Consider the following 26,459-nt stretch of genomic DNA (forward strand, 5'->3'; position numbering starts at 1 on the left):
TAATTCTGTGAGAGGAAACAAGCTATCATTTACTTTCCTGCAAGCACAAAGACCTAGTGACAACTTTAACTCCCATCACTAGAGAAGAAGGGATGGAGAAAGCCTGGGGCACACTGGCTAGCAAGCCTAGCTATTTGTGCTGTTCAAGTGGGCACCTGAGGAACAACACCCAAGGCTGTTCTCTGGCCTAAACATGTACATGCATGTACATGCACTGTGTGGGGAACCATGCAATGTACATACACACAAAACAGTACAGGATATGAAGTTACTCAGGCTTCTTACAGCGTTCTGAGTGTATTAAACACATCAAAAACAAATCAAGTCTTTTTCAGGGCCTCTTAAAAAAAAAACTGGATATACAAACACATGCTTGTACGCAAAAGTATATATACTCCCTTAACTTTTAAGTCAGATAAAATATATACTGTTTTTATCAACATTTCTATTAAATTATAATTTTCACAAATTATTTTTTTTTGTATTTTTCCTTTTCCCTATTTTTCTATACACAAATATACAGAGATAATAGATATATTAATTATCTAGGTAGATGAATAAATAAATTCTAATTCCATGAGTTTTATTTAGAATCTATGCCAACAGTTTATATTCCTCCCTAAGTGTCTCCTTTTGAAAATTGGCAAAACCTTAGCCAGGTACTGTAGCACATGCCTTTAATCCCAACACCAGGAAAGCAGAGGCAGGTGAATCTCTGTGAGTCCAAGACTAGCCTGCTCTACATAGCAAGTTTCAGGATAGCCTGGAGTATATAGTGAAATTCTTTCTCCAAACAAATAAAACAAAACAAAGAAAGAAAGAAAAAAAGAAAACTGATATTACCACCCCAAGAAAAGAAGGTCCAGCAAGCTGGCTCAGAACATAAGAGCACCTGCAAGTTCCCCAGAACCCACACAGTAGAAGTGACTCCTCTAAGTTCTTCTCTGACCTCCATACTCGTTCCAAAGCACCTATATACACATGTGCATGCACATGCACAGACATACATATAAATGCGTTATATAATAAAAAGGAACTGCTTCATAGATCACTAGCAAATTACACCCACTAAGATTCAGGCAGGTATTACAATTAAAAAACAAACTATTGCCAGGCCTGGTGGTGCACGGCTGTGATCCCAGCACTCAGGAAAGAAGAGGCAGGCAGATTTCTTTGAGTTTGAGGCCAGCTTGGTCTACAAAGCCAGTTTAGGACAGCCAACACTACACAGAGAAACCCTGACTGGAAAAAGAAACAAACAAACAAAAACCAAAACCAAAAAATTTTCTGGCATTTTTTTATATAGCTAGTTTTCTTTTCCCATCTTAGTGCTTCAGATTGAACTCAGAGGCCTTATATATGCTAGGCACATGCTCTACCACTGACTACACAGTCTCAGACTCATTATCTGCTGGATTTTGCAGTAAAAAAGTTAGATCTTTAAAATGGACTTTTTTGAGGAAAGACCTGAACAACTTTCTGCTCTATGTTTAGATTTGGGAATAAAAGGACTCAAAACAACTATTTCACTGATACCTTGGAAAGCTGAGAAGTGTTGGAACATGACAAGTAAGATGAAAAACCTTTGGACATTTTTCACAGCACAAAAGATCCCCTCCGTTCTGGCAGACAGCACACCAGTCTTCATTTGGGTCATCATCTTTGCTATTGCCATCTCCTCCGATCCTTGCCGACCTGTGCATGAGGTTTCGAATTGGAGACTTTCCATTCACGAGGCTACTAAGTCCTGACTGTTTGCAGCTTCCGCTGAGATCTGCAGGCTCAGTCTTCACGTGGTTCTCCAGGCTTGTTAATGTGTCCAGCTCACTCTCTAGATGGAGGTGAGTTGAGAGAGGTGGTGTCAGACTACTCTCAGGACTGCTCAACTACAAGAAAACAAAGACAAGTTTTTGTTTTGTTTTGAAAATCATTTGATCTTTAGTTGTTTATAGTCTGTGTGTGTGTATATATATATATATAAAGCTACTTTAATATACATATACTTACTAAAATTATTCTGTAAATCACATTAGTGAAATAAAAGAATACAAATAAACTCCTGATTACTTACATATGCTAACATGATTTTGTAAGTTTTGTCCCTCTAATATTGTTTCACTCAGACAGTTCCAAAATTAACTACACCATTATACAGCAACTACGAAATGAACAATCATACTTTTTTTTTGTTTCACAGAAAGCTTATTACAGCACACTATATTTTTCTAATCAAAAACAGTTAATTATAAAGCATTTGAGAAGTATTTTATACTACTCTTTGGCAAACCTATCATTCAACTAATGGAAGACTATAGCAATATAAAATAGATCTTTCACAATAGCACTCATTTTTATGGGGCGCTTTTTGTTTTTGTTTTACAGGGACAAAGTTTCTCTGTGTAACAGCCTTGGCTGTCCTGGAACTCACTTTATAGATCAGGATGGCCTTGAGCTCAGAGATCACCTGCCTCCACCTCCCTGAGTGTTGGAATTAAAGGCATGCATGGGGGCATTTTCTAAATTGAGAGTTTTAGTGAAAGAAATGACAGTGTTATAAACAGAGCTGAAGTTGTAGCTCTTTAATAGACATTGTACTGAACATAGTAATATGCTCCTATGCCTATATGCCAATAACGTAGGTAGAAAAGTAAGAAGCCTGGGCAAAAAGAATAACAAAAAGTGAAATTTCTGGGGCTGGAGAGGTGGCCCAGTGGTTAAGAGCACTAGCTACTCTTCCAAAGGACCTAGGTTCAAATCCCAGCACTCACATAGCAGTTCACAACTGTCTGTAACTCCAGTTCCTATAATGTCCCCCCTTGCATAGACATACATGGAGGTAAAACACAAATGTAAATAAAATAATTTCAGAAAAAGTAAAATTTCTAAATGAAGATGGGTTTGGACTTTCCTTCATTCTATTTTATAAACTGTATAAACTATTTCATCTGAGAAATTCTAGAGTGATTATAAGACAAAAAGGAAATATTTTTATTATAAAAAGTCTTTGATCAACAATCTTCTTTCATATGAATAATCTTGTTGAGCTCTTAGGCTATAGACAGCAGTTAAGGTAATGCTGTGGCCTTCAGCTCCTATGTATACACTGAGACCAATAGTAGAACAAAATTTAGCACCATTGGCATAAGCATTGCTAAACAGAAATTCTAAGAGAATATCAAAGAAGTAATTAAAGCAATCAAATCTTTTCTGATTAATTACAGCTGACTCTTAAAAGCAGAAATAGAAAAAGAGATACTTAGCTTGTGTCAAACACAAACATTTAAAGACAAATAAGTATGTCTACTGAGATGGAAGATTGGTGTTGTGACTTCCTGATATCCTGTCAAACCGTGGTGGCTTACCATACAGGCACTCCTCCTGCCATCCTCTGTCTTCTCTTGTTTCACAGCTCCTGAAAAGCTGCATATCTCTTCTTCAGTCCCAGGTTCTTGCTTCACCTTCACCTGATCAGACTTGAAACTATGACCACTTTTCTCAGTAGTTCTTCCTGATGATCCACAGCTAATAAGAAACAAGGAAAAGTCACATATTTGATTGTATAGCATAAATAAAAAGTACTTTTTATTAAAGGTGGTAATTACCTCAAAAAAGAAATGTAGCAGACCTAAGCATAGACCTTAAAATTACATTTCATGATCTAAAACACGTAAGAGTAAACCACTGAAGGAGTCTAATTCACATTTCTCCATGCCACCACAAGTTGAGAATCCCTATCTAAAAGACCTGAGACTAGAGTTTTGAGATATTCTCTCCTATTTTGAAACATTTAGTATACAGGCTTGGGATAAGACGCAGGTATAAACATGAATCCATTTATGCTTTTTACATATATAACCTGAAAGTTACTTCATACAATATTTTAAATGCACCTGGCAATTTGGTGGCGACCTAACACATGAGATCAGATATGGAATCTTCCACTTGAGGCATCATACTAGTGCTTACATTTTAGAGCATTTCAAATCTCAGGTTAGGGATGCTCAACCTACAGCATAAAATGTCAGTGATTGTGTCTCTGTATACAGGTAGGTTCAATTCTACCACCTCAAACTTCGGAAGAATACAACATCAGCAGTGTTGAACTATACAGATTCCTAAAAGTAATAATAGTCAAACTGTTGGGTCACTTTGGTGAAGCTCATCACCAAAGTCAATGAAGAAAATTTATCCTGCCTCCCTTAACTTAGTAATTGACATAATTTCTTTACAGTGTGTGTGTGTGTGTGTGTGTAAAAAGGAGGCAATTGCAGAACAGTGGTAGGGTGCACCTTTAATCCCAGTACTCCCAGTAATTGGGAGGCAGGGCCAGGAGGATCTTTGAGTTCAAGGGTTAGTCTGTTCTACAGAGTAGTTCTACAAGAGCCAAGGCTACAAAGAGAAACCCTGTCTCAAAAACAACAAACAAAAAGGGAAGCAAACTAATAACAATATGAGAAATAGAAAAGTCTAGAAGAGAAACGCCTACATCTGCAGAAAAATAAAGTGATGCTTCTGTAAATGCCTCTGGGGATGACAATGTACAGGGCTTATTTAAATGTGGCTCAAAGAAATGACTTGTTTAAAAAAAAAGCACTTATGTGACTAAATATCTACAAGAACATAAAAAATGTGTTGCCACCACAAAAAGGGGGAACTTTATTAATAACTGGATCTAAATAATACTGAATAGTTACAAGTAAAATAATGTAATTTTTGAGATTTGTTTCAAATAATCCAAATAAGAGGAAAACCGAAAAGAGAACAAAGGAAAGAAGACTTGACATAACTAATGTACTAATGTTAGAAGTTGGTATATGAAATAAAAGTTGTAATTAACATAATAATGGGGGGGGGAAACCCAAAACATTCTCACCTGCCTCGACTTCCAGTGCTGGATGTACTAGGGGGTCTCACAGGTGTGTGTGAATTGGATAAGCCTGAAAAACAGCAGGTCAAACTGAGACTCAGAATGAAGTCAGAGATCGCAAACATAATCATTAGTAGTCATCAAACAGTTTCTTTCAGCTGAGTTCAGACAGGACTTATAGAATCCTCTTCCAAACAATCAATATCACCCATAAGCAAAAGCAGATTAAGAAAGCTGTCATTTTTTTCACATCACAAAATAGTCTGTATAGTCCTTTATTTTTAAAAAGTTGAGACAGTTTTTCATTATACAGCCCACACTAGCCTTAAACTCTCAATTGTCCACTGCCTGCATCTGAGAGTTAAGGTTACAGGTACATAAAAACTAATCAGGCATTTGTGCTTTTAAATGTCCCGAAAAAAAAAAAATTCTTACTAAAATTCAATGATACAATCTAAAATGTTAATAATATGCCTCCCATAAAAATCCATGTGTATACCAGGCAGTGGTGGCACATACCTTTAATCCCAACACTGGAGAGGCAGAGGCAGGCAGATCTGTGAGTTCAAGGACAGCCTGGTCTACAGAGCGAGTTCCAGGACAACCAGTAATACACAAGAGAAACCCTGCCTCAAAAAACAATCCATGTTTACCTCTGAACTATTCTTCCTACAGAAATAAGATACTCTGTTTTAATTTAAAAAACAAAACAAAACAAAAAAAACCCCACTTCATTTACATCAGAAAAATACTTCAGAGCTGGATGTAGTAGTTTATGACTGAAATCCTAGCACCTGAGAATCTAAGGTAGGAGTTCACCTACTTCAGTAGATACTAAGTTCCTAGCTGGCTTGGGCTACAAGGTGAGACTCTGTTCCAAAAATCCGAAAGAAAAAAGGAGTGGGGGAAGGAATATATTCTATACATAATGACCTGACTGTTAGCCTGTATGGCATTACTCCAATCATGAATTTTGAATGTCTCAGCTGAAATCACATGACAGTAGAAAGAATAAATCTGGGTTTGAGGAAAGAATCACACTTTACAAATATTTTAATTGTTAAAAGGCAAATTTAAGCTTTTTATTTTAAAATTACAACTTGAAAATCCACATGGTTTTCAACTTCATTAAACAATTTTTTCATTATTTTAAAACTGTTTTGAGTTTAAATTTAAAAACTCAATTCCTTATCTACACTGCAAAAGATAGGACATACAAGGTTAACAGACTCCAAACCCACCAAGAATGAGTACAGCGTGATTGGATGCTTTAGTGTTATTGAAAGACAGGGTACACATATGTTTAGCACCACTCTAGTCCGCTAAAGACTGTCAACATCACTTCAACATATATGTATGCAAATTTGAAAAGTCAATAGACGGTGAACAAACAAACTATCCTTCAGAATCCAAGTGGGCCTCTTTAAGGTAGCTGAAGCCCTTGAAAAGTTAAAGCTATTCCTTTCAGACACTTACTGAATTTTACTTCTGGACACTAGACTGCAAAGAAACTCTTCCCTGAGTCTCCAGCTTGCTAAAACGCCCTGCAGATTTTAGACTTGCCAATATATAGTACCACATTTTTTTTTTAAAGTCTAATACAGATACAAGAAGACAGCCCTCACTCCTCAAACCCTGGCTTAAGATGTTAAGAGAAATGAAGAACAATAGCTCTACTTGTTTTACCTGAAGATCCAGGTGATAACGCAGAGGGTCCTGGGGAAGGATTCATGGTGCTTGTAGGCTGTGGGGGTAGATGACTGCCTGAGATGTATCTACTCAGTAGATTATCTAAACTACTTGAGCCAGCATCTTCCAACTAAAAAGAGACAAAAATAAATCTGCTTTGATTAAACTGAGGATGAATGAATTAATGTCACTGTTTACATTCACTTTACTAAAAGTTAACATAGATTATTCAATATCAAGTTAAACCTAACTGTTGCTTCCTTAGGCTATTTTGAGAACTCACACAGTATGAAGTTTATGTGACTGGTACTATAATTTATATTATACAACAGATATCCAACTGCTAAGACAAACTTAAAAATCCCTAAGCACTGTGTGTAACTATAAAAACAGTTCTGAGTAACACTTCACTTCCTTTGCTCAAAATTGCAGGAGTACTACTGTCCTCAGTCTCCTCGACTTTAGAGTCCCATCAGAATCCTTCACACAGGGAGAAACACATGTCAAAACCCAACTTTAAGCTCTGACAACTTCTTACATCAGCATCCAGCCAGTCTCATCACTGTACACACACAAAAAAGGGCAGAAATCTGAACTCATTTCATAGTTAGAAGCAGTAGGATAGGGTCAGAGAATAAACCATTGCAATTTTGGGACAGTTCCTGCCCCGAAAGCAAATCAAACCAAACAACAAATCCACATCAGTTTCCTGTCCTAAAATAAGCCGTCTACCCTACAGAATGCGATGTTTAAGTGAGAAAAGTTTTACAAGTAAAACAAAACAAAACAAGACAAGAAAACCCACACTATTCCTAAGAAATTGTCAAGTTATTATTACTTGTTTATCTTCTTGCTTATTCTATTTATTTTCATACTTGCTCCCTTTTTCAACCTGTGCTCCAGACAAAACTATGCATTTATTGCCTGCTCTCTGAGAAAACTGAATATAAACCAAAGAAGAACTGGAAACTAAGAATGCAGCAGGTCATGATAACATGCAGGGGAATATCCTCCTAAAAAGCAAAACTGACAATTTCCTAAATCCCTTAAAAAAAGGAAAAGAAAAACAAAAAATAGGGCAGTCACAGTGGGGCTAAGGTGAGAAGGCTGAATTAATCAGAACAAAAAGTAATAGTTCTGCCTATCCTGTGGTCACAGATATTGATTAAACATCCTTCTGTAAGCTGTAAATAACCATAGGATAATCCTTAGCTGTAATTCAAGTTAACTAGATATAAATTGGGAGCTCTTTTTGTTTCATATTTTTAAAAGCTTTATAATTATTTTTAATATGTCTGAGTGTTTTGCCTGCATTTGTGTACACCATGTGTGTGGCCGCACAGGTCAGATGAAGGGACTAGATTTCTGGAACTGGGCGGTGGTGAGGCACTATTGCACTGCTGAAAGCTGAACTCCAGTCCTCTGTGGAACAGCAAATGCTCTGAGACATCTCTCCGGCCCCAGAAAGAGTGATGCATAGCACATAAAAGCAAACAGGGAAAATGACAACCCTATTCCACTCCTTTTATATTCCCTATCTACCATTTTTATCTCTAGCTAAATAGACGGCCCAAAAGTTGAAGGAGCCAACAGGTCAGGAAGAAATAGACATAAAGACTGTCATAGAGTTAAAAGTCATCTAACTGGTTGGATGTTAGGGAAGCAGGAGTCAGGAAGATCTCTGTGGCAAGCCCAGCCCGATCCACACAGCAAGTTCCATGGCAGCCAGAGCAAGATAGTGATAGACTATCCTAAAACAAATAAATTAAAATAAAATAATTTTAAAACTACCTAATTGAAAAGACATCAATTCATTTATTATTAAATGTATTTACTAGTATCCTCAAATAACTACACAGGCATTACCAAAGTTGCATAACTAATCTGTAAAACGAAAGGCAATACAAAAAAATATGCATAACATAACAAAGAATAGAACACAAGATGAAAATCAAGCTGTGATGGTGTACATCTAGAAGCTTTGCACCCAAGGCTGAGCAGGGACCACAAGTTTGAGGCCAGCCTAGGTTACACGGTAATCTGCCTCAAAACAGGGAGGGAGGAGGAAGAAAGGAGTACGTAAAGAAAAAGGGAGGGGAGCGGGAACTAAATCACAATGATGTCATTTTACCTATCAGACTGGCACAGATGAACGAATGAACCACAGAAAGAGCAAGCTGGTCCAATAATGTATACATGACTTGTCCTGAGACTGATGACCTTTTTTTTCCAAGTGTTTCACATCCCCAACAGCAGTATGTGAAGAACCTGATTCCTCTAATTTCTCACTAATGGTACACTTACTATGTAAAGTTTCCATCATTTCCATGGTGACTTACAATGATTTTTCAAATGAATAGCCTTTTTTTTTTTTAATTTAAACTTATTTTTGATTTCTGTTTGTGTGTACAAATGTTTGCCTGCACGCATACATATGTGCACCATGTGCATGCTTGGTGCTCAACAAAATAAAGTACCATGTAGTTTTAAAAGAAAGAAAGCAAGGTTGGGGATTTAGCTTGCCTAGCAAGTGAAAAGGCCCTGGGTCTGGTCCTCAGCTCTGGGGAGAAAAAAAAAAGAAAAAGAAAGAATACTGTATAAAATATGCCTCCAACAGAGAAAGGATACACTCTCTTGAGCCCTCTTGCCATAGTCTGATCATTTATGTCAGACCAAGGAAAAATAATTACACACACTTACACACACACACACACAAGCAATAGAAACTGACAAAAAAAGGGGGGGATTTCACTTTTTTTTCTCATTAACAAGGGAAAAAAAAAACACCTATAATTTTTATAGAAAGTCTACAGAGGCCTCTGAAAATCTCACAGGCAATAGAATATTCTTCCTATCCCTACTCACCCACCATGAAGTCCTTAAATAAATATAAGGCCATTGTTGAATTCAAGACAAAATGTAAAATCCTTTATGTAGCTTACAAAGGCCCGATGCAGCCACTTCCTATTGTCTCTAGGCTCCTTTCATGGCATTTCTGTTTCTTTTTCCTTTCCACATCAGCCTTATTTTTGTGCTTGAAAAAGCTCCTTTCTAGTGGAGTGGTGGTGGTGCATGCCTTTGATCCTACCACTCAAGAGGCAGAGGTAGGCAGACTGCTCTGAGTTCAAGGCTAGCCTGGTCTACAGAGCTCCAGGACAGAAAGGGCTACGTGGAGAAACCCTGCCTTGAAAAAAAAAAAATGTTCCTTTCTACTTCATTGGGCTTTGAAATTGTTCCTTTCACCTCATACAATGTATTGCAAATGCCTCATTTCCTAATTCCCACACAGGTTTCAAGGAAGTTCAACACGAGTCTAGATCTGATTTGTGCTTTCCCCTTTAAGAAACAATCACAGAAAGATTTTAACATGTGTACTCTTCTGCCAGCAAGCCTCTCTTGTTCCCCACTACTCCTTAAGAAAAGAGCTTAACGTATTTGTTAAGGAAATAATTATGTTTCCCTTTAAATAAACGCTGGGTTCTTACACCTAACACAACTTTATAATAATAACAGAAGGCAATCTAATCATAACAACTAATATTTATTGAACATTTACATTGCAGACACCAACTTAAATATACAAATTATTTAATCTCCCTAGTAAACTTAAGAGGCAGATTCTAATAGATTCAAATGTCTAAGAAATTTAAGAGTGGCAAGCAAGGCCAGTATTTAAGAAACCACAAACTCTAATTTCACTTCACTATATTGCCTCCTGAATTACAACCAAGTAATTGATACCCAGGTACTTTTGCATGAGTAATTCCTCCAGCCTGCAGTTTCTTCCATGAATGCCTGGGACTCTTATCCCTTAAATCCATGTTGAAGACAATCTCATATAAAGTCTGACATCTACTGGTAGGAAACTTGGAATGTTCTGCTCTTCTACCAAAATCATTATATATATCCAAATGAAGCAGCAACTTCATGTTTTGAACATGGCTAGAAAACTATATCCGTATGAAGACTGTTTCTCTTTGATCTTCAGACAACCAGTACTGAAAGCCTAATATGTGGCAAGTTCACAAATCTTTGAAGAAAATGTACTATAGTATAGTGATAGACGTTTCCAGGATCTATAGTATAGATCCATGTGTCTACACATGTATCTAGTCTTTAGACTACAGTATACCAAAAATCTGACCTTGAACCTAATAAAAACTATTTACTAATCATGAGGAAAATATTACATTCTGCCAAGACACATTACTGTTGTAAACACAACCAAGCAAGCACATACACTATTACTGTAGGTGAAACATCAAAACATGAAGCACCCTGTTTTCCATTTACTACCTCCTATTACCTTCTCATGGAAGGAAACTATTTTTTCAACAGTTTTCACTTTAGGACAACCAAGGTGGCTCAGCAGGGAAGATACACTTGCTGTACAATCTGCATTTGATCCATGAAACCCATGCAAAGGTGTGTGAAGAGAACTGGCCCTGCAAACTTGTCCTCTGGCCTCTGCATACCTGTTTGGTGCATAGGCACGCATGCATGTGCACACAAACACCCCACACATTTAATTTCTAAATCTTAACTTTATGATTTTCTGGCTACCTAACTGTCAAAATTACAACATCTTAGTTAAAAGGCTATATAATATAGTTAGTAATTTCATTTGTCTTTCTCTCCTATATTTTATTATCTCCCAGTAGTACCTTTTCAAGCCTTCAAACTATTGCTAATAATACTTTCACATCTAAAAATCATACTGACCAACCAAACCACACAGCGTATCCATGTACTCAAGTACAAGTCAGCTGTTTTCTGGATTGTGCAAAATAGGTCAGTCTGAGACTACATCTCTCTATTTCACATTAAATGTACTATTTCTACTATTCATTTACTTTAAGGTTAATGCTGGATTTTCTCTATGTGAATTCTTAATTTAGTCTAATTTCAACTTTACTACATAATTTATTGGAATATTATTATATGTGTGATTGCTACAGTTCAAATCTGCATTTTGGAACAAATGACTACACTGTGTTTTTAACTACTCTTCTAAATACCTATTGCCTAATGATGGCATTCACAACACAAAGACATTATCCATGTTTCGATGTTGCTGGTGCAAACAAACCTACACCATGACAAATTATGTGAAGTGGAACACAATTACATACAGCACATAAAACTTGATAATGAAAATAATGACTGCTCTTGATATATGTATTTAGTACACTTTTTGTTACTTATAGGTCCTGTAGTTATAAAGAAACTTTTCACCGTGGTTTGATGGTGCACACCTTTAATTCCAGCACTTGGGAGACAGAGGCAGGTGGATCTCTGAGTTGGGAGGCCAAGTTGGTCTACATGGTGAGTGCCAGGCTAGCCAGGGTTATAAATTGAGGCTCTGCTTTTTAAACAAAAAAGGAAGAAATAAAAGAGGGTAGATAGATCCCCTGTACACATACTAGATAAGCACTACCCAACTGAGTCACATGCCCAAAGCACGGTTTACTGTTTGAAAGGTTTACTGTCTATGTTGTAATGGCAACAGCTTCATAAATTTAATGTTTAACCATACTTGAGAGAAGCCCCCCATGCCCATCAGTCGATGGCCTACACAAAACAAACTCAATGGTATGATATTTTTTGAAGGGTTTTCTTTTCTTTTCTTTTCTTTCTTTGGGGGGAGGGGGAAGATAGGTCTTTTGCTTATATATTATGGTTTTTGATTTTGTGTCTTCATGGGATTTCTGTGGTATGAATATGTGTGCCTCTACATGTTGTTCCTTGCATTTTTTTCCCCTTGGCTCTCTCTTTTTTTCCTGTCCATTTGTTTTGTCCTATTCAGGTTTATTATTACTTTATCTTAGAGAAATAACTTACACAAAAAGAAAACTTACAGACCAGTAGCTCTCAAACTGTAGGCTGCTACCCTTTTGGGAGTTGAATGAGCCTTTCACAGTGGTTGCATATTAGATAGCCAAGTATCAGATATTTACATTATGATTCAAAACAAAAGCAAAATTACAATTATGAAGTAGCAACAAAATAATTTTATGGTTGGGGTCCACCACAACATGAGGAACTCTATTAAAGGGTGGCAGTATTAGAAAGGCTGAGAACCACTGTTACACATAGTAGACGACAGAAGTATTACTCCTTACAGGCAGAAAGTAGAAACTGAAATATCCATCAACTAATGCATGAACATACTGTGAGATAGATCCAAAGCCAGGAACAGGCCTGGGCTACATGCCTATAATCCTACCACATGAGAGAATGAGGTGAAAAGTCAGTTTGAGGACAGCCTGAGCTACATAGTGGATTTCCAGGACTGACTGTTCTGTATTTCAAGCCCTTATCTATCTTCAAAAGAAGAAAATAAAAGAGTATTCTATACAACAAAGTATTACTCAGCCACAGAAGAAATTAAGTTATAACACAGACACCAGGTAAATAAGAGCTAAGTAAAAAAGGCAAGCATGAAAGGCCATGTGTTATATCTATACATAACGTTTAAAGTAACAAAAACAGGGTTATTAGTGGTTTCTAGGAGCTAGAAAATGGAATGACTGCCGTTATTATATCTTGAAACCATGAAAATACCAAAACTTAGAGGCGACAGCTGAACAATGTTGCAAACATACTAGAAACAGTGACAAAAGAGTAACTTTTCAGCCCATCTCAAACTACCTTCTTAGTGTTTCTATGAATAATGAAGAGGGTCCAATTTTACAAGTGGGAGTTTGAATCAAATTCCAACTACTACCTGCATAGGAAAGCCACTTACCACTCTTTTCTTATAAGTAGAAATATTACATATTCAACCAAGTGATTTCAAGCTTCAAAGCATTGCCTGAGAAAGCTTTTTATTGTAAGATAACTTACAAATACAACTTTTTAACTTACATTCCAAAAATTATTCCATTCTATTGTATAGTCTAATCCTCTCAGCAACAATACTATTACCATTCCCTTAGCCAAAAGAGACAAATGTCTTCTATTATCAAGAAACTGTAATAGAATAAAAGTATCACAAGAAGTCAGTAGTTTCAAATAACTTTGAAGTTATGAAAGCACCTTTTGAAACTCTCACATAACCAGGCACTGGTGGCTCATGCCTTCAATCCTAGCTCAGGAGACAGAAAGAGGTAATCTCAGTAACTGTGAGGTCCACTAGGGATACATACTAAGACCTGTCTCAACAAAACAAAATGGCCCCACTACTTCAGCAACATCACTGCTCCTTGCTGCCACAGTGACCTCCAACTCTAAAATTCATACAATAAGGGAGAAATAACAGTATAATCCTCAAAGACTTTGTTTACAGTTAAGAAAAATATGAAAAAAAAAAGAAAAATATGGTATGAGCTGGAAATTTCAAAAGGCAACAAAGACATGTATCATTAGAAAAATGTCTCAGTTGAATGAAATGAGAAAGAAACCTCAGAGGCACTTTGCAATTCATCTTCTCTTTTTCACCATCATTTCTTCCCTTTTAGGATATTCCCCAAAGCGCCTCATATCTAAACACAATTGTTCAATAAAATGTTCATATACCATTTCAGCACAAGCCTTCTCTTCCCAACTGGTCTGTATGAGCAGTGGACTACCTTTACTTACGTTATCTAAAATAACAGTAACAAAAGATGAGACTGCTTTTTGGTCCTGGGTCTCTTCTAGGCTCCAAATTCTTATCATAAAGGATATTATTTGATTGAGGTCTGACTTTGGAAGGTGCTAAAAAGTGTGAAGAACTGGCATATCAGCAAAGCTAGTATTGGTATATTAGATAGACTCTTAACACAGAGTATTCAGTTTCTTCTAACTTTTAAACATGGAAGAATGTTAGTTTCAGCACAGCAACTTTAAACGTTACATATGTTCCCTTTACTCTTCGGAGGGTTCAAGGAAATAGTGGTCCTGAAACTAAACAAAATCTGAAATACGCATCTTCTTCAATTAGTATGAGATTTTAAATGATTCATTTAGCTTAGATACAAACCTGGATAGGTGGAATATCTGGTAACGATGGAAGGTTTTCTGGATTGGTAACTGAGGGGATTAGTTCTATTGCTGTAACAGAAGGACTGGTGGGACCTCGATTTGCATTTGCCATAGTTGCTGTGGTAGGGCTTGTTGGGTTGATTGGGTTGTGTGCTGATACAACAGGAAAAGGTCCAGCATGCCCTGGGTTTGAGTGCTGTTTAAGAAAGAAGGTGGTATTATTATTACTATTATTATGTGCTCTGCCAACATCAATGAACCACGCCTTAGCAATAATTGTAACTATTTGTAGTGTATCCTTTCCAAACTAAAAGTGCTTGCAGCTGACAAAGTGGAATCCCTTAAACTCAAGCAAGAGAATAGTTTGAACTAATCTTTTCATTTTTCACTCATTTTTACGTACTATTTGGGGAAAAACAGATTTGCAAGTAACTGTCAACCTGTCAGCCTACTGATATGATCTTCATAACATAGATGTATGAAGATGATATGGAAGCCACCAAGCTTGCAAAGAGCAGGCCACAGAAAACACAGTTCTGAAGATATTCCACTTTGATCTTTCAATCTTCTAGCTAATGAAAAAAGAACTACAAAATTTAAGTTGATATGGTAAAAAGAATGGTGAATTTCAAAAAAGAATGACGACGTTGATTTCTGGCTCTGATACTGTACATTCTTAAACAGTCACACAATCTCAGTAATTCTAAATTATGGATAAATGATCCCTTTCTGATTTCATTAAGAGGGCTACTATAAGAGTTATTTAAGGACATAAATGTGTAGGTCTTTGGAAATAAGTTACTGTACACATACAATTAAATCATATAAATATTTAAAAACTAAAAATGCTAACATTGATTTCTGATGAGAAGACCTCAAAACCCAATAGCCAGTTAGTCTGATTCTGTTTCATTTGTACTCTTTCAAATGTTGAACCTTGGTACTAAGAACTACATGAGTATCTCAGCAGTCATAAGGAAACCAGTATCTTCAACCTTTCCTCGGTATTATTTTAAAATCATATTTGCCTAACAATGTGTCATGCATGGTCTTTGCACACCTGTCCTTCTCTCACTTGATAAAATATACTGCTAACTATTATGAGGAAAAAACTAAAACCAAGTAATAAAATTAAACAAAGGAACAACTGGTAAAAGCCTTAGGAGTTAAAAATGAGCTAATACTGCAGACCAACAAAAATTAAGAGCCAATAAACCCCTGCCAAGTGAAACGGAACTATGAGAAGAGCTGTTACAAAACATTCAAAAAGACTGATACATTTTTTGTAATAAAATTTCAACTCTACAATTACATATTTTGTCAAGTTTCTTGAACATTACATAAAAACAAAAACCTGAAACAAAAACTATTCTTATTCCAACAATAAATAATAAGCAAACATGTAGCTAAAACAAAAGTAAAAATTTCAAAGAAATGTACACATTAAAGAAATTTATATTATCTGATTATTATTGTTTTAGATTGTTTTAGATTGTTTTTATATGAATGAGTGCCTGAATGTATGTATGTGCACGACCTGTGTGCAGTGACTACAGATGTCAGTAGAGGGCCACAGATACCTGGAAATGGAATTAATAGTTTGAGCAGTTACATGGGAGCCAAACCCAGGTCCTCTGCAAGAACAGAAGTGCTCTTAACTACTGAGCCATCTCTCTAGCCTTGTCAGCTTGTTCTTAAACCAAATAAACATATTTTGTTTCTATAACTGTGTACAAAAAATACAATTATAACTTTTCAACAGAAACATTTTAAATCTTAATAGGAGCCTCCATTATCAGGAGTAAAAAGGAAATTCAAGTCCAAGGAAAATAGTCTGTAAAGTTTTGAATTTTTTTTCCTTTAAGATTTACTTATTTTGGTCCCCCAACCCCACTCCCCAAAGCAGGGTTTCTCTGTGTAGCCTTGGCTCTCCTGGATTCACTTTGTAGACCACAATGGCCTCGAACTCACTGAGATCCGCCTGCCTCTGCCCCCGAGTGCTGGGATTGCAGGCGTGCGCCACCACACCCAGTTAAGATATACTTATTTCTGTGTGTGCGTGTCTTCCCAGCATGTGTATCTGCACACCACATGCAGAGGCCAGAAGATGTCAGATCCTGAGAGTGGAGTTGCAGATGTTTGTCAACTACCATGTGGGTGTGGGAATCCAACTTAGAAGGGCAGCCAGTGCTCTTAATCACTGAGTCATCCGTCCAGCCCCATATTGTATATTCGTGAGTGTGTTGTGCGTGCACACATGACATGGTGCCAATGTGGAAGTCAGAAGACAAAGTTCCAGTATGTGGTTCTCTCCTTCCACCCTCAAGTTTCTGAGGAACAAATACAGGTCATCAGGCTTGGTGGCAAGTGACTTCACTTGCTCAGCCATCATACACATCCCAATTTTAGTTGTAAATAGTTACAATTTGCTAGAATATCTCAATACTTTTATAAATGTATAAAAATTTATACAAGGTGAGTAGACATTTTCACAAGTCTATCTGGGTGTATTCTTGGCCAGAAGGCTGGGGAATCGTTGCTCTCAGCGTTTGACAGTCCAAATGTTAAACATGTGGACGAAGTAAACTGAGCGAAAGTTTGCCCTATTCCTTCCTTCTGGAAATTACTTGATTCTATTTAAGATTTACTAGTTTGTCATGCATGTGTGCACGCCTGACTGAGTTTATACGACCCATATGTATACAGGATAGGGTATTAGAAACCCTAGAATAGGAGGCTACAGGCAACTGCAAGCTGTCATGTGAGTGCTAGGAAGTGAACTTACTCATCTGCAAAAAGGAAAATGGTAAATGCTCCTAGCCCAAGCCATCTCCAAACGTCCCATCCCTCAAATTCTAGTTAAATGGTTATGATGCACAATCTGTTACAGCAGTACCACCACTGCACTTTACATGAACTGGTGATTTTTCTAAAAGCCTCTACAATCTGCTTGTTTAATTTTGAGACAAGATCTCTACAGACCAGCCTGGCTTCCAATTCATGCATGTTACTTCTCTATCTTGAATCCTAAGATTACAGGTGTGTACTTGTGTACTTGTACTCAGCTCAAAGCATGTTCATGTTCTGAGAAAGTACCAGGAGTTTAAAAAAAAAAAACAACAACTCTATTTTTAACTTATATTGTACTTAAATAATAAAATTTATTTAAAGATCACTTTTTTTTGCTTATTTTTAATTTTATTTATATGTTTGTGTGTATGTATGTGGCTGCATGAGTTTCTGTAATATGTATGTGCAAGAGCCAGAAGATAGTGTTAGATCTTCTGGAACTGGAGTTACAGGTGGGTCTGAGCTACCAGGTAAGTGCTAAGAAAGAAACATAGGTCCTCTGTAAGATTAGTAAGTGCCCGTAATCACTGTGCCGTTTCTCCAGCCCTATCTAGTTGGCTTTTGAGACAAAATCTAATGCCGGCCTTGAATTTTTTATGAAGCCAAAGATAACCTTGAACTTTTGATTCTCCTAACACTACCTCTCTAGTGTTGAAATAACAGTCACAGACACTAAAGCCAGCGTAAGTTCCTTTATTATTATTATCTTGAAGTTTTTGGCAGTAATGGTAAACAAGTCCAGAACCTCAAGCATTCTACAACTGACCTATACCCAAACCCACACTAATTCTTAACATGAAGTGTATCTATACTCTAAAAAGGAAAAAAAAAAAAAAACATACATACATATAGCTAGCACTATTACTTAAAGAATTCTTTGTTATCAAGATCAAATACCATGTTAAAAAGTAACAATATTAGAAAATTGAAGATCTAACCTTGATTTTCAGAATTACTATTTCTGATTAAAGGTAAATCAAAAGTTCCTTGATTTGTTTTTTCACTTTGTAATGAGTTGTTACAGCAGAGTATTTTAATCCATACATAGCATGTGATAAATTTAAAGAGACAATTTTCCTGTGTATGTACATTTTTCTGGAGAAGCAAATATATATGTGAAACATCAAATTACCAGAAATATCAAAGACCCACACCAACAACTAATTATAAAAATGACGTCTTTTAGTTTTAAAATTGTATGACTCTTACAAATGTAACTCTAGGCATACTTGTCTTTGGAGGTGTGGCTGCATCATGGAATACTGAGGGCCGCTGTGCCTGGGTATCCCTGGTATTCTGGCAGCATTCTGAGCCAGTCTCATTTGATGGGCTTGAAATGCTCCACAGTTCATGTTGCCTCTTTGCATTGTTTGCACACTGATCAATCTTGGAGGCTATAAAAAGTAGAAATTGCAATTCATACAGTTTTTTTTTTAAATTTTGCTTTGGTTTTATTTGGTTTTTTTTGAGACAGGCTCTCTCTGTGTAGCCCTGGCTGTCCTGGAACTCACTCTGTAGACCAGGCTGGCCTTGAACTCAGAGATCTACCTGACTCTGCATCCTGGGTGCTGGGATTAAAGGTGTGCACCACCATGCCCAGCTGATAAAATATTTCTACAAATTGAATGTTCAATCATAAAATGTTAAAGTAATTCCATTAGAACAGAAGGGTATAAAGCAGATATTATAATCCACATTTCCTTTTCTAAGGCCAATAATTACAGAACTATTAATTAGTATAATAATTTTTCTATCTACCTTTTCAGGAAGGGAGAGAGGGAAGGAAGAAGGGAAGGAGGAAAGACAAAAGAGAGGAAAAGACAATTAATAATACTTGTTGTGAAGCAGCATATAAGCAAGAAAGAGCAAAGATAAGAATAATTTGAGTGAATGCCTAAAGAATGCATCAGATCTTAGAAACAATCTGGTTCTTTGGCTCACAATTTTATGCATGTGAGGGAATATATGATACAGAGTGAAAAATGTAACTGCGTCCCATGGTCTTACTTAATACCTTTATTCTTCAAAGGTTCCCCACACCCCCAACCTCTGAACTCCATCCAGTAACCCTGAATGTGTAATTCATGTATACACACTGCAGTGTAGTCTTATCATCTTTTTACTTTCTATCAATAATGGAAGGACACAACGCTTACCTGTTGCTGTAACATCTGTGGGGCTGCTTGCCTAGGATGCTGCTGTGTTGTTGCTGTTGTTGTTGGTACCGGGGCTGGCGGCTGCTGCATTCTCATCTGCTGTAGCTGCTGGTGTTTCTGTGCATACACCTGCTGCTGCATGTGCTGGAGCCGAAGCTGTGCTAAGTTAATCTGTCCAGGGGTTTTACTAATGTGGTTTGTCCCTGGAGGAACTTGCCCAACTACAACATTGGGAGTATAACCAGGAGCTGGCTTACTCTCTATTACTAGATTACCTGAGGGTTAAAAAAATAAGAAGGATTTACAAATATTAACTAAACTTTCCACTTTACAAGTGAATCACTGTTTTCCTGCTTCTGACAATTAGCATCTCAGAGCATCCAACAGCACAGCACAGAGGAGAGCTAGGTTTAAGGATGGTAGTTAGAAACTAGATAGATTCCAAAGCCCCTTGAACCTCCCACAAATAGATTCATTATTCAGAATATACTATCTGTTCTCATATATGTATATGTGTGCAAGTGCATTTCTTGGGGGAGGGTGGATGGTTGTGGGCATGTCAGTCCTCACCTTTCCAGCTAGTTTGAGGCAGTGTCTTTGCTGCTGCATAACCCAGGCTAGCTGGCTGGAGACTGAAAGAGACATTATCAGAGGAAGGATCCGGTCAGGCTGACCAAATTCTTCCATGACAAGGACTCCAGGATGCTCATGAAGGGAGCTATACTCATTCTATCTGCTTTCTTTCTTTCTAAATGTTTATCGGTGTTTTGACTGTATATATGTGCGTGCACCAACCCCAGTATGCCTGGGTGCCTGAGGCTACCAGAACCCTAGAACTGGAGTTATAGACAGTTGTGAGATGCCATGTGGGTGCTGAGGCCCTCTGGAAGGGCAGCCAGTACTTTTAACCATTGAGCCATCTCTCCGTTGCCCCATCTGCTTTTGAAATGCCAGTGTTAAAGATTAAAAAAAACAAAACAAAACAAAAAAAAAAACCACTTTTTCAAAATAATTTTCTGTGGAAATTCTGAATGCTTTGAACCATCTATTCCTTTAAATTTTTCCTTCCTTTTTATACAGTTGTTGCTTTCTGAGAATAGAGGATAAGTCCTAGAAAGGCATGCTTTCAGGTAATGTTGGCAAACCACCAAAACAAAAACAAAAACAACACAATCTGTCCCGGTCAATGAATTTTTTTAAAACTTTTATGAAAATGCAGCACAAAATCACTCATACACACTCACACACACAATTAAACCAAACAGCAATGATATTCCGGTGCTGTATTAATGAGTATCTTTTTTTCCGTTTACCCAAAGAAAGCCTTAAACAGTACAATCCAAATCTCAAGAACATGCTTACTTTGCTAGTGGAAACACTAGAGTGGACGGCAGACTTCACTGAGTCACAGTGTGCCATTTCATTTGACGTTAAGAGACAGGGCCTTACTATGTCACCTACAGTGACTTGAAACTCCTAGGCTCTAGCGATCTTCCTGCCTCAGTCTCTTTAGAAATTAAGATTAGATACATCACTTGCTTGGCTTTTTGTCTACCTCAACAGCTTTCACCACCATCTTTGGGCCACCGGTGTGGAGCAACAGAAGCAAAGGCTTTTTCTTTACTTCTTCTGCCTGACACTCCTTGGACATGGCTACAGGACACTTAGTGTACTCAACTTTCTCCTCCACTGAGCCACCTGACATCAAACTACTGAACATCTAAGTAATTATTCACAAAATAATCATTTGCTAACATTTCCATATTAAACAATCAGTATTAATTTTGAAAAAGACAGACAGGAAATGGACCACGCTGAGAAGCAAGGATGCGAAGTAACAGGGCATGCTCAGCATGCTGGAGGCCAGGCTCAAGCCCCAGTACCAAGACCAAAAAATAGCCTACACCTAAACAGAGTTTCCAACACATAACACATCTCTTATCATTCACATCTTAAAGCTTAAAAGCTTTTTCCAGAATTGGCTTAAATGGCTTCTCACCTAAATTCACTACGTTTTTGGCCCAGAATGTGGGATCACAATGGAAACGAATTGCTCCATTGGCAGCAGGAACAGGATCACACCGTGCTTTCAAAATATGACGTAACTGAAAAGTAATCTTAAAGGGAAAAATTTCACATTAGTCTTAAAATAAAATGTCAGTTAAAAAAGCAAACCAGAGAGATTTTTAAAAGTTCATAAAGCCTCACAGTAGGTATCACAGAAGACAGTGTCAATGTCTAAATTAGCAAGCAAATAAAATGCACATATTTGAACTTCTGCCACTTTTGACAATAAACCTATATTAAAATACTAAGTACCCTCAAAAGAATCTATGTGGCATGATCCCTATTATGGCATGATTCATTTATGAAATTCCAGGAAAATGTCAGAAATAAGATTAGTGAATGATAAATAAGAACAATAGAAAAATACAATTTTTCCAGCTCTCTGAATTGGGGAACTGCTATGAAGTTCAGATTAGCCTTGAACTCACAACTGTCTTGCCTCAATCTGCCAAGTGCTGGCTGGAATTACAGTTATATGCTACCATGCTCAGCTTTTCTCTATCTTTATATACAGATGGTTACATTTGCTAAAATATGTTTACATAGGATTTCAGATTTACAACATAAACATTCTTGTAAATAATAGGTCTATTAAGTAAAAATAAAGATTGTACGTCTCACCAGACGCTTGCTATAAAGTAGTGCCGTGCTGCTGCCACTTGCAATGGCCCAGTTTGTAAAGTTCATAACATGCTTCACTTGCCGGGAGAGGCCTGTGATGTCATTCTGCTGTTGTAGTAGCTTCATCTGCCGTTCTTTTGTAACATTCTGAAATAAAAGAGCTTCACTGAAGAATCAAAAACAAACAAACAAATCACATACTCAAAAACCTATATTTTTTTCAAAAATTATACGAGAAGCTTGTAATTATCTAATTAATCTATGAACAATCAGAAGAAAAGTAGCTTTAAAAAGTGTGACTAAACCTTCCTGCTCTAAGTTAATCCATTCCATTCAGAACATTAGCAGTAGTTTATGGCTTTTCTTTCATTGAATAATAGCTGTTCAAAATAGTATCTTCCTGTTTTTTTGATTGATCCAATACAATATGAAGCAACACTGAGGAATCATTTTATATAATCTTAACTGAGAAAATACTGAGCTACTAGTGCCACCTACTGGTATAGTTTGAGGATGAAAATTTCTCTTAACCTAAAACAAAAGGGGGAGGGGAGGAGAGATAAATTCCAGAGGTCTAAAGATGAAGTTAAGTAAACTGGTATAACAAAGTTCACAAAGAAAAAATAGTTTTGGAAAACTGCTGCAAGAAATAATCAAGTGTTGAAAAGAAATCACTGCCCAGAAGGGATGGGCACTGCCCTGTATACCTTGAGATTCAGTGTACCAAAAATAACCTACCTACTGCTTAACCATTTTCTCCCCATAGACTATTCAACTTCATTTACTAAATGGTATTTTTTGAAGGAGAACAAGTTCACTTTAAAATATAAATCAATGAATGAAAGTGTTCAACGGATGAAAGAATTTCAATCTACAGCTTCACTACAATCAATTATTTAACAAAGCTTTCAAAAATGTCTCTTTTACTGTTTAGAAAAATACTATACAAAAAATTTGCTATTTTAAAAATTATTGTTAATTCTACATGAAATATTTATCAACAAGTGCTTATATACAGTTTAGTCTTAAGATGAATGTTTTAATTCTGAAGCTCTTGAAAAGGGTTTGCAATTACCACTTTTAGATGCATAGATAAATGCATGCATTACATGCATTAAAATGTATCAAAAATAGTTACTACCAACTGCTCTGGATTCATAGTTATTCTAGAGACAAAAATCTATTAGTGTTAAAATTTACTGACTACAAATACAATAGGTAAGAGACACATAACTTTAATGTTCAAGACTTTTAATCTCACCACTGTTTTTCAATGTAAGACGTATTTAAACGATAAAAATTCAGATTTTTCACACATTTCTTTCATTTATATGTAACTACCTATCTCCTATCTTTAAAGGGTTCTACGGATAAATAAATTAGCAGAAAAAAAACCCTCTAAGGACAATCTAAGGTTAATAGAAATTAAATTAATCAGCTACATAGTTTAAAGTTACAACTTTTCAGTAGCAAATAAGATAGCCTCAATATAAACATACTGAAAAGCATAAGGTTTATCCTTAAAAAAAAAAAAAACAAAAAACAAAAAACACACAACTCAATTGCTATAAAATTTACATTTGAAACTTTCGAGGAACACATCAACTGTGGAACGTAAAGATTTGGATTAAAATTTTATTCCGGGCCTGGCAGTGGTAACACATGCCTTTAATCCCAGCACTCAGGAGGCAAAGGCAGGCAGATCACTATGAGTTCGAAGCCAGTGTGGTCTACAGAGGGAGGTCCAGAACAGCTACAGAGAGAAGCCCTGTCTCAAGCAAAAAACAAAACACAAAAACTTTATATGGATTTCAGAAAGTGATTATCAGAAAATATATAACTACTTACATATTAATTTCAAAATATGAAAGAGACCTAATACTATAAAATTAATAATTAAGTTTGAGGTTTATATATTTCAAAATGTGGAATATTTTCGACAAATTATAAAAATACACAAATTGCTCAAACCTAAGCCTAACTGCATTTATATAAAAAAATTAAACTGGGGCCTCTTGCTAGAAAAGGAAAAGATTTCAAAGGGCTTGCTTTGTCTTCATTTCCATCACGTTCAGTATTAATTCTTTTCTAAGACAGTTATCACTATTACCTAGTTATATGGCTTCAAACAAGCAAGCAAACAAACCCACCCCCCAAAAAAAAGTGTCTTAGGCCCAGACAGTGGTGACACATACTTAAAATTCCAAAAGTCAGGAGGCAGAGGCAGGTGGATCTCTGAGTTCAAGGCCAGCCTGGTCTGTAGAGAGTTCCAGGACAGTCAAGGCTGCACTGAGACCCTGTCTCAAATAAACAAAAAAACAAAACAAAAAAAATAGTGCTTTATGTTAAGCATGGTGGTATACACCTTTAACCCCAGCTCTTGGAAGACAGAGATAAACTCTAAACATTCAAGACTAGCATGGTGATTTGCAAGCCAGCCAAAAAAAAAAAAAAAAAAAAAAAAAAAAAAAAAAAAAAAAACAAAAAAACAAAAAAACAACCAACCAAGCAACCAAACAAACAAAAAAACAAAAAAACAAAATATTCAACCAGTGTTACAAAATTAAACTACAAAGTAACTACACATAAGTTCTCTTTCCAAATAGAAAATTAAAAAAAAAAACCACCTCATTTCTTATTTTACTTTATTTCCATTATTTCCAATCAATTTAAAGAAACTTTTAATAAACATTAAAGACAGTTAAAGAGTAAAAGAAGCAGTTTCTGTTTTATTTTGGCTTTGAAACATACCTCTAGCTGCTGTAAGAGAGATTTTCCTTTCTTATTAATTTCATTGATAAGGGTGAAGATGGCCACTTTAATTTCCTGTTCTACTCGTTTGTTAGTCTCATTTACTTCTTTAATCCTGAATAAGAGAAATGCATCATTAGGTCATCAAATCAATCTGTGTCTGAATCATCAACCATTTCAAAAATTCATCCAACTAGTCATTATTAAGTCATTAAATTTGTAAAATGTGTTAAAAATCTGGGAGAGAGATGACTCAGTAGTTAAGAGCACGGAATGCTCTTCCAGGGGACCTGGGTTCAATTATCAGCCCCCACACAGCAGCTCACAACCAGTTGAAACTTCAACATCTGACACCCTCACATAGACATCCATGTAGGCAAAATACCAAAGTACATTATATAAAAAAAAAAACAAACAAAGGAAAAGGAAAAAAAAAAACAACCCTCAAAGTATGGAACTTATGTTTCAGCAGATCTAGCCATTCAATTCAATCCAAACAAAGAATCAATTCAATAGATAGTAATTTAAGTTAAGCTCATGAAGGCCAGTTTATTATTCTGTAGAACAGTCTCAAATTGCTAAAGCATGAATGTGATACATAAATATCTAGTACTATTGACTGGATGTCAATCAAATTTGCTGTATTTATTCTGTTTAATCCATTTTTATTCCATTTAAGATGCTTTCTGGACACAAAACACAAAAGAATATCACAATCAAGTTAACAACCTTTGAAACAGCAGCAATTTAAAAACACCCATTTTCACTTCAAACTTCACTTCAGATATGGGTTCTAATTAAGCTTATTTCCTAATTTCCTCTCACAATGGCTTTAGACTGTAGACAGTAAAAGCACATAATAAATCACTGGGGCGGGGGGGGGGGGGAGGCGCACAACTGTTAGCAGTGACCCAGGTCTCTTTTGCTAAGAATGTGTTCTACCCCACAGATCCTGAAACACTCACTCCATTTTAAAAACAGCCACTAAATATTTTAGAAATAAATATACCTATCTACTAAAAATTACATTTATGAAAGTTTTGCTTAAAACTATAAAGTGCTTTCATTATTATTGCTTTCATTATTTATAAAATGAGAATCAGGCAATCTCATTAATATAAGGAAAATGTCAAACGTAACCATAATATGTCATCATCTTATGTATATTCTACTTTTGTATAAACTGTCTTTCATTAGTCAAATACATACACAAGTAATTTTAATACGCTTGGGAATGTGTAACAGTTTTCCTCCTGTGTGCCACTGCTTGTTTAGATATTTATTTGCAAATTTTACTGAATTCTTATTAAAGTAAATAGAAAACAGTAAATAAAAAGTGTTACTAATCACTGATAATAAGATATACAGATCTCCAACATAAAACAACTGAACCAAAAAACAGAAGTCATACAGCATACCTGAAAGCAGGAAATAGTCTCAGACTTATTATACTTAAAAACATGTACACTACAAACTGGGGGGTTGGGAGGGTG

The 26,459-nt window shown here is 36.3% G+C and overlaps 1 protein-coding gene across 2 annotated transcripts in view; it reads right to left on the minus strand.

Moving 5' to 3' along the window:
* Trim33 (tripartite motif containing 33) overlaps positions 1-26,459 on the minus strand; it is a 97,399-nt gene that overhangs the window by 12,518 nt on the left and 58,422 nt on the right. For both annotated transcript variants that reach the window (XM_021653345.2, XM_021653344.2), the window contains exons 6-15: positions 24,967-25,081; positions 22,216-22,362; positions 21,527-21,644; positions 19,528-19,802; positions 18,601-18,765; positions 14,520-14,717; positions 6,554-6,686; positions 4,874-4,937; positions 3,363-3,522; positions 1,537-1,886 (exon numbers count right to left, since the gene is read on the minus strand). In XM_021653345.2, the coding sequence (XP_021509020.1) occupies positions 1,537-1,886; positions 3,363-3,522; positions 4,874-4,937; positions 6,554-6,686; positions 14,520-14,717; positions 18,601-18,765; positions 19,528-19,802; positions 21,527-21,644; positions 22,216-22,362; positions 24,967-25,081 (1,725 nt within the window). The remainder of the gene's footprint in view (positions 1-1,536; positions 1,887-3,362; positions 3,523-4,873; positions 4,938-6,553; positions 6,687-14,519; positions 14,718-18,600; positions 18,766-19,527; positions 19,803-21,526; positions 21,645-22,215; positions 22,363-24,966; positions 25,082-26,459) is intronic.

Source organism: Meriones unguiculatus, chromosome 10 (assembly GCF_030254825.1).
Source record: "Meriones unguiculatus strain TT.TT164.6M chromosome 10, Bangor_MerUng_6.1, whole genome shotgun sequence".
NCBI lineage: Eukaryota > Metazoa > Chordata > Mammalia > Rodentia > Muridae > Meriones > Meriones unguiculatus.